Raw genomic sequence first — 9,498 nt, 5'->3', positions numbered from 1 at the left:
TTCTAATGTTCAGCTTTTCTCTCAAGATACTTACACTCTGACGGGTATTCACATTGACATTACACATCCAACGGAGCATACTGGCTTCATTCCTTGCGAGCTTACGTATGTCCTCAGCAGTTACAGCCCATGTTTCACTGCCATGTAGCATGGTTGTTCGTACGCATGCGTCATACAGTCTGCCTTTTACTCTGAGTGAGAGTCCCTTTGTCGCCAGCAGGGGTAAGAGCTCTAAAGATATTTTCCTTCTCAGAGAAAATGCCCAGTCTATTGCTTGTCTGCCATTCCGCACACTTCAATGGAAAAATTGAACACAATGGAATTTTTAAAATACTTTCATGAAAGTTGCTTATTTATGGCTAGGTAGTGAGCTATCTAAAACTAAGGACTGAGCTCTTCCTCATAGTATATATTCAAACTATGAAATGGTGTTTATTTTGAGCTAGGTTCATTAATCCCAGAAATATGACTCTGACCAACATGTTTATGGTCTGACACTCCCAGTCATGAAAATATCTATCTTTTACTCAGGGTATTTAGGATAAACCTTGCTAATATGTCCTTCATATTTTTCTAAATCATTAAAATGTGAATTTTGAGGAGATTCAGATGTTATTTTTAACAGCAAATACATAAAGGTTTTCTTGTTGTCTAATAACACCTTTATTCTTTTTGAAGCTTGTGAAAATAGTTCTTTCATTGGTGTAATATGCTGTCTTTAAAAAATTCAATTAGCTCATATTTATGCAAACAATTTTAGAGTAAAATTTCCCAAGTTCTCTGACAGGAATTGAACTCAGTATCACTTATGTGCTAAGTTCTTTCCTTTTCACTGTTAAATAATAATACTACAAATATTTATCTACTGGATCGTTGCCAGTGCCGCTGGACTGGCTCCTGTGCGGGTGGCACGTAAAATACACCATTCTGAGCGTGGCCGTTGCCAGTACTGCCTGACTGGCCTTCGTGCCAGTGGCACATAAAAGCACCCACTACACTCTCTGAGCGGTTGGCGTTAGGAAGGGCATCCAGCTGTAGAAACTCTGCCAAATCAGATTGGAGCCTGGTGTAGCCATCTGGTTCACCAGTCCTCAGTCAAATCGTCCAACCCATGCTAGCATGGAAAGCGGACGTTAAACAATGATGATGATGTACTAAGCTCTTGTTTTACCCACTAATGTCTAACAGCTCATCTTGATTTGAAGTATAGATGAGAATTAAATCTAGAGACTATAAGTAAGTTTTTTTTTTTTTTAATATAAATGATATTAAATGACATCCATATATAAACAAATCAAAAGGAATTGACTTATGGACAGGAATTGAACTACATATCTCTGGTTTACCAAATAAACATGTTAAGCATTAATTAGACTTAAATGGGAAATTTTTTTTCTTCTTCTTTTTCTTTCTGTTAATGTTCTTTTCCATTTCTGAAAGAAAATATCTTTGTAATGTGATATTCGTGAATGAAGTTTCACTGATGGTTGAGAGATTGTTTGTGCCTGAAGTTATAGTTGCCATATGTTAACTTGATCTGCTTTAGTATATCTTACCCTAGCATCACTACTATGAAGAGACTGAAACCAGTTAAAAAAAAAAAAAAAACTTTGAGAAAGAATACCCAAGCTATCAATTCTTTAAGGATGGTATTATATTTCTTTAACTGTATGTTATTTATTCAATTGTTTGAGAACTATAATTGCTTATTATAATTATCATCCTCTTTGGTTTAAAGTAAACAATTTATATGTCATGCTTGCCAATGAGTCAAACATTAATTTTGATTATCCTTTATGTAAAACATCTACAGGATTCTCTATAACAAGATATACTTCTGTAGTTTTGTGATAACTTCTGAGTAGACAATGAAGATTGAGAATGTTCTCAGAAGATTTGGTGCCTGTTCCTGATAATGTATTAAACCAAAGCATTTAGTGTTAAGAGCCCTACCCAGACATTCAACAAAATGACTGCAGTAGTTTCTCATATTGCTCACTAATTATCTGGGAGGAAAATTAAAAAAATAAAATTAGAGACCAATCTAGTCTCAGATTTTTATATTTTGTTCTATATGACACAGTTTCACATTTAAAATAGCATTCTCCAAGACTAGTAGATAACTTTAGTAAGTTGGTCTTAGCATATTTAAAGCATGGCTTATAAAAACTAACCAGAAATGAACATTCAGCAAGGGAAAAAGAACAATATTAGTCAAAAGATGCAGGTATGGCTGTATGGTAAGGAGTTAGCTTCTCAACCACATGGTTCCAGTTTCAGTTCCACTGCATAGCACCTTAGGCAAGTGTCTTCTATAGCCTTAGGCCAACCAAAGCCTTGTGAGTAGATTTTATAGACAGAAACTGAAAGAGGCCTGTTGTATATATATATACACATATGAAGGATTAAGATTAATCAAAGGACATACTAAGTATGTCTACCTGCTGGAAATAACAGTCAAAGCTCTTATTTAAATTTCCATAATACACTGATGGTAACAACAGAAATCAACTGAAGGTAGATCAGGTTAATAAAATCTAACATACATTTAAGTATTTGGACTCACATGGACCAGTTTCTACACTAACAAAAATTGCCTTAGCTTCTTCAGCACGCATTACCATGATGGAGACCCCCAACCTATTGTTTCGAAATGATAGGTTCGGTGTCTCCATCATGGTAACGCATGCCGAAGAGGCTAAGGCAATTTTTGCCAGTGCAGAGACCAGTCCATGTGAGTTGAAATATTTTGGTGATTTAAATAAGTTTCGACTGTTATTTCCAGCAGGTAGACATACTTAGTATGTCCTTTGATTAATTTTAATCCTTCAGCTATTTAATGCTTTGTGGGTGGGGGGGCTGCAATCGCCTATATTATTGATTTCTGTTATTATCATTTTTAAAATAGTCATACTAGATAATAACAAAATTAATAATATCTTAGCAAATTAATTTTTCAGGAATTATTTTTTTCGTGAATTGTTTGCCCTTGTATACATATATACATGTGCAAGTGTGTGTCTTTGTGTCTGTGTTTGACTTGCCCCTTCCTGTCAACAGGTGTTGTGTTTACATTGCCATAATTTAGCAGTTCAGGAAAAGAAACTGATAGAATAAGTACCAGGCTTACAAGAAAAAATAGTACTTGGGTTGTTTCATGCGACTAAAATTCTTCATGGCAGTGCTCCAGCATGGCTGCAGTCTAATGACTGAAACAAGTAAAAGATAAATATATTATTTTCCTTTTTTAATTCTGTCTCATACAAGAGACAACCTCAGATATTTTCAGTTTCATCATGACCACCACAGTGAAGCTTGGCTTACACTATACCTTCCATCACATTGATGAAAAAATCATTAATTATAATTTAGCTTAAAACACTATCTCCAATGTGTGAAATTTTTACTATTTTCATAAATATTTGTTGAACATATTTAATATGTAACAAATATAAAAGATGAAATTATATACTGTATACATAAATTTCACATTGATTTTACATTTTTCCCTATTTTTAGATTTAATGAATGCAATTAAATTTGTTCATATAGCACTGAAAGTGAGTAACAGAGAGTTTATATATAAAATAAACAAAAATTATACAAGCCTGATATTTAATTTAATTTATGACAATCGCTGCTTTAATTGTTTCAAATTCAAGTGACAGACTGATGTTAATTTAAAATGTAGCTATTACTAGATAGTTATAATTTTGATAATTTTTTTGTCTTGATATATTTACATTACATATTAAATGTACTGAATATATATGTTATTTATTTACACATACACACACACACACACACACACACACACACACACACACACACACACACACACACACACGCGCGCGCGCCTATGAGGGAAGGATAGTTATGCATGATTAAAGATGCATGTCTCCCTACTGTATCATTATTCAATGTGTCTCTGTTTTTGACAAACCATCTCTTGGTATAATATCAGAAATACCACTATCTTACAATAATGGCTTCAAATTTTGGCACAAAGCCAGGAATTTAGGGAGAGGAACTAAGTCAATTAGATCGACCCCAGTGCTCAACTGGTACTTATTTTATCGACCCTGAAAGGATGAAAGACAAAACCTCTGCAGAATTTGAACTCAGAACGTAATGATGGATGAAATGTTGCTAAGCATTTTGCCCAGCGTGCTAACAATTCTGCCAGCTTACTGCCTTAATAATAATGGTAATTCACAAAATTTATCTCTCCAAAACTAGTGTATTAACTTAACCAATATCATCAATCTTTCTCAATATAAAAAAATAAAATTTCGTTTTCTTGATTTTGTTATTGTTAAAAATCCGCCCTGATTGAGTGCATTTATGATCAGACATTCCAGCTACAACCAACCCTTTCTTTATCTCTCCGCCCCCATCCCCTGGCACATTTATCCCATGTTCCTGTCTTTTTCTTTTCTCTTTACTAGTTGAGGAAAATTTAGTTTTGTTTCTAGTAGGTAAAGCAGTCACTTAGAGGCTCTCTCATTGACTCATATTAACTATAGTTTTCCAACCAGATGTATACAATTTACTTTTACTTTCTCAGTCACTTTACACTCTACTTTTTGCAGTACTTAACTATCTGCATTGTCTTTTTCTGCTTTAGAATAAAGCAATGACCTATTTTAGTTATCTCTGTGATGTAAGTAGTGTTGGGAATATGGCTTAGTCTCTCTCAATAAGTCTAAACACCACTTCAGTTTAAAATATAGGTGGTGATGGTGGCAGGATGGTTGTATTTTATCAGCTGCACACTTGTGTAATAATTAGTTAATTGCCTAACTGACTGTGCTCTGTGTTCAACAGTATTCATCTATTGGTAATTCACTTTATTAACTTCAGAAGATGAAGAAATGGGAATTAAGATGTTCACGCCTTACCTAAAAGTATTAGCTAAGTAAAGTGGCTACAACTGGAACTGTGGAACCTTGGTTTAACCCTCTAGCAGTCAGATTACTTTGTCAAATGTAATGCTTATTTATTCACATTATTTTGAAATAATCCTGCATTATCTTATAGTTTCAAGATTTCAATGATGTGATTGTTTAATTTTAGAATGACATTGTAATGTAGGTGTAAGAGGTCAGATCTGGATAGTTTAAACACAGAACCTGTAGAATATTTGGATCAGATATGGTCAGTTTAAATGCTCTCTGGCTATGCTTGTCAAAGTATGATAAATACATGTGAATTAAATAATTGCATTAAGAAGTTGTTATTGCATGTTTTTGTTGTGGTTTTGATTTTAATTTTTTTTTTCTTGCACTTTAGTTTTGTCTATCTTCTGATATCATATTTTAAACTGTCCAAGAATTGAAATTCATACAGCTACACTCCAGTGAATGAACTAAAGTAAGTGATCTTTTTCATTATGTAATGCTTAATATTAATTTTTTTAAATATATCATTTAGCAGAATTTATTATGAATGTTTTGGTGGGTTTTTCCTATGTATTTCAATTAGTTTTGAAATTAATCAAGAAAGGATTATTTTAACTTTGTCATTATTAAGCTTATGTCAGGCAATGAACTGGCAGAATTGCTAGCATGCTGGGTAAAATGCTTTGCAGCATTTTGTTCATCTTTATGTTCTGAGCTCAAATGCCACTGAGGTCAACTTTGCCTTTCCTCTTTTCAGGGTCGATGTAATAGACTTATTCCTTTTGCTGGCCTTGGCCCAAACTTTGAAACCATTATTAAGTTTATGTCTATACATTAAAAAAAATTGACCTTACATAAAATTGTGATGGAAGATTTTAATTAAGAAATAATTATTAGTGACAGAAGTAGTGTTGATAACAAAGGGTAATATTTATACACACTTAAAAGTGGATGCTGTGTTAGAGAATGTCTACCATTGATAAGGCCAGGGAAGACTGAAATCACATGATCTGGTAGTTTTGGCGGTGGTGATGGTAGGCAAGTTATCTCCCACTAGTGATGTAACGAGAGTGCTTATATGTACTGAAAGCCAATATGAGAGTTTTTCCATGATAACTTTCTCAGTATTCTGTGTTCTAACACAACATCCACTTTTAAGTGGGGATAAATATTACCCTTTAGTATTTTAATATTTTATATCAGAACCTAAGCAATGAATATCAAAAAGATCCAGATAAGTTGAGCCAGTTTTCTTGTCTTCCTGTAGAAGGATTGAGTTAAGGAATATTTAGCATAATAAGATTTGATTGCTCAAGTTTAAAACTTGATGTTAATATTTTTAGAGGATTTCAAAATATAAAATATATTTCAAAATTAATGATAGTGAATAGTTTTATTTTGATAGATGGGAGTGGTTCATCTAAGAAATACATTTCATTCCAGAAATAATTAACACATTTCATTAAAAAATGTAAATGTGGATTGGCAATCATTAATATAAGAGAAAAATGCTCTGCCATATTTCTTTTGGCTCTTTACATTCTGAGTTCAAGTTTTGTTGAGGTCAACTTTGCTTTTCATCCTTTCAGGGTTGATAGAACAAAGTACCAGCAAAGAATTGGGATTGATGGTATTGACTGGTCCTCTCCCCTCAAAATTGCTGGCCTTATGCCTAGATTATTATTTCAGAGTTGATAAAATAAGAACCAGTTAAGCACTGTAGTCACTATAATTGTCATCTCTTCACTCTAAAATTGTTAGCCTTGGCACCAAAATCTGAAATTGTTATTATTATTGTGAGGACACATGGCCTAGTAATTAGGGTGTTGCACTCACGATTGCAAGATCAATTCCTAGACCAGGTGGTGCATTGTCTTCTTGAGAAAAATACTTCATCTCCTGTTGCTCTGTGATCATTTCAACACCTGATGTGTAGTACACTGTGCACTTGTTCAGGCAATGTCAATTTGATGGAGTGAGCGAGCTAATGTACAGCAGATGCATTTAATCACTATTGACAAATTATTTGCACTGGTTGTTTAGCAAAAACTGAACACTTATATGTCTTCTTTGACAGGAGAGTCCATCATTATTGAGAGCATTATAAAAATACTTTGTATTTGTTCTGCCTCTTTACATTTCTAGTTGAAATCCCACTGAGATTTGCTTTTTCTTTCATCCTTACAGGGGTCAATAAAATATAGTACCATTAAACTATTGGAGTTCATTTAACCAACTAACCCCCTCCCTCAATTTTCAGACCTTGTGTCTGTCATTTTATACACATCTTTCATGCTGATTAGGGATTAGAGAAATACATTAGAAACAATTATTATTATTGGTAGCAAGCTGGCAGGATCATTAGAGTATTAGGAAAGAATGCTTCGTGACATTTCATTCTGAGTTCAAATTCTGCCAGGGTCAATTTGACCTAACATCCTTTAGGTATCGATATAAATGGTTTCTCCTTCAAAATTGCTGGCCTTACACCTTAATTAGATAGTTATTATCATCATTTGTTATTTGGCTCAAGTGACTACAGTACATGTTTGGAATTCAGGTTAATTAATTAAACAAATCTAGTCCCACCCATGGAAGGCAGATGTTAAATGATGATGATGATAATATCACATTACTTCTATATATAACTAGTTTTTATTTCCTTTTCCCAAGAAATGGAAGTTTAAGTCAACTGCAGTAGGATTAAAACCTAGAGCTGTTCGTTGGTCACCCATATGATTCCTGCTCTTGAGTTTGGTAGACTTAGACATTCTTTTCTACTCTAGGCACAAGGCTCAAAATTTTTTGGGCGGAGGCCAGTCGATTAAATCAACCCAGTACGTAACTGGTACTTAATTTATCTACCCCGAAAGGATGAAAGGCAAAGTCGACCTCAGTGGAATTCGAACTCGGAACATAACAGCAGACGAAATACTGCTAAGCATTTCTCCTGGCATGCTAACGTTTCTGCCAGCTCACCATCTTACATCAATTGAAATATTTGCAAAACTCTAACACATCAGTTATCATTTGTTTCCTGAATCTGGTATTTTTGTCTACTGGGTCATTGTTTTTTTTTATCTAACAATTCATACATCTGTTTTCCATGCTGGTATGGGCCTGATGGTTTGACAGGAGCTGGTCTGCTGAGAGCTACTGGGTCTCCTTGTCTGTTTTGGCATGGTTTCTACAACCGGCTGCCCTTCCTAATGCCAACCACTTTACAGAGTGTACTGAGTGCCTTTACATAGCACTGGCATGGATGCTTTTTATGTGGCACTGGCACCCATGAGCCTATAAGTTCAGCTGAAGAAGGATGCAGGGGACATGCTTATATGCAAGGACAACCACTGAATAAATTTTGCTTTCTCTTTTCAATAATACACCACTTAATTATTATTTAAAACAGTTTGATTCGGTTTCCATGCTACTTCAAGTTTCACAGCCAGTTTCATTCAAGCTTCTCGAATGTATATATATATATAATGTGTGTGTGTGTGTGTGTGTTAAATTTTTATCTGAAATAATTATGAGGTTATAATCTAAGGGTCAGAACAAAACTTTTTACAACCAAGCTAGATTGCGTTCGGCCTCAATACTTTACAATCCTTCCATGATTGGACACTTGTTTCCTCTAAGGGTTATTACTACCAAAATAGTTTCAGAACAAGGCTAACTTTAACTTTATTGTTACAAATTTAATTCTAAATAAGAATTTAATGTCAAAATTTTGTTTAAAGTTTTGTGAAAAGATTTTTGGCTGGAGGTATTTATTTCTCCATCAAATTTAAAACAAAACTTTAACATGTCAGTTCCTCCTAAGAGGACTACAGTTTGAATGATTCATTCACTAATAATTGATGACACAAGTCTACAATGTAGATCTCATAGTTAATGTTATTTGTAACACACACACATATAACACACAAACTTGTCAGTGTTGATTTTGTGCTTTGTTAGTAAAAACTATCAAGATTAGTTATTTGTTCCTAATTTGTTAACATCAGAAGAGGTGTTTATATCTTTTCTGTATCTTTTTTTAAATATCTCCTGCCAAGAATCTCTTCACAAAACATTTTTCTTTTTTTGAGTCCATTTAGAAAAAGCTGTTAGTGATAAATGAGTGAAGTTAGTATTGTTGTAGTCTCCAGTCAACCCAGACCAAGCCAATCTAAGGAGACAATCCAGTTGTGATCACTCTGCCCCTTTCCTACATAAAGTGCACTCAGAATCCTGTCATCCTGTGTTTCCTTCTTTCCTAAGATAGCAGAATGTAATTTAAGAAAGATTTGGTGGCTGCCATTGGCTCATTAAGTTAACATTTCATTTGATTTATATCAGTTTCATGGTTCCAGTGAAGATATAAATATGTGGATGTTGTTAGTGGAACATATTTAGGAAAGATATTTTACATAGATCCAGGATATAAATTGCATATAATAGTTAGTGATAGGTACATCAAGTGGGTTTAGGTAGTATTTAAAGTCAACTAGTTCAGCTGCAGAAAGGATAAACAAAGGATATAGCCCTAATAGTGCATCAGTGTTTGGAAGTGGCCAGTAGGAGAAAGCTTGCTTCTAAAGGAGATGATTTTTTT

The 9,498-nt window shown here is 34.0% G+C and overlaps 1 protein-coding gene across 2 annotated transcripts in view; it reads left to right on the top strand.

The window, feature by feature from the left end:
- LOC106878717 (tumor necrosis factor alpha-induced protein 8) overlaps positions 1–9,498 on the top strand; it is a 92,489-nt gene that overhangs the window by 81,694 nt on the left and 1,297 nt on the right. For both annotated transcript variants that reach the window (XM_014928027.2, XM_014928034.2), the window contains one exon: positions 5,293–5,373. In XM_014928027.2, coding sequence (XP_014783513.1) covers position 5,373 — 1 coding nt within the window. In that variant the 5' untranslated portion in view covers positions 5,293–5,372. The remainder of the gene's footprint in view (positions 1–5,292; positions 5,374–9,498) is intronic.

The sequence above is a fragment of the Octopus bimaculoides genome, chromosome 4 (assembly GCF_001194135.2).
Source record: "Octopus bimaculoides isolate UCB-OBI-ISO-001 chromosome 4, ASM119413v2, whole genome shotgun sequence".
Classification (NCBI taxonomy): domain Eukaryota; kingdom Metazoa; phylum Mollusca; class Cephalopoda; order Octopoda; family Octopodidae; genus Octopus; species Octopus bimaculoides.
This window is presented reverse-complemented; position numbering and strand designations above follow the sequence as displayed.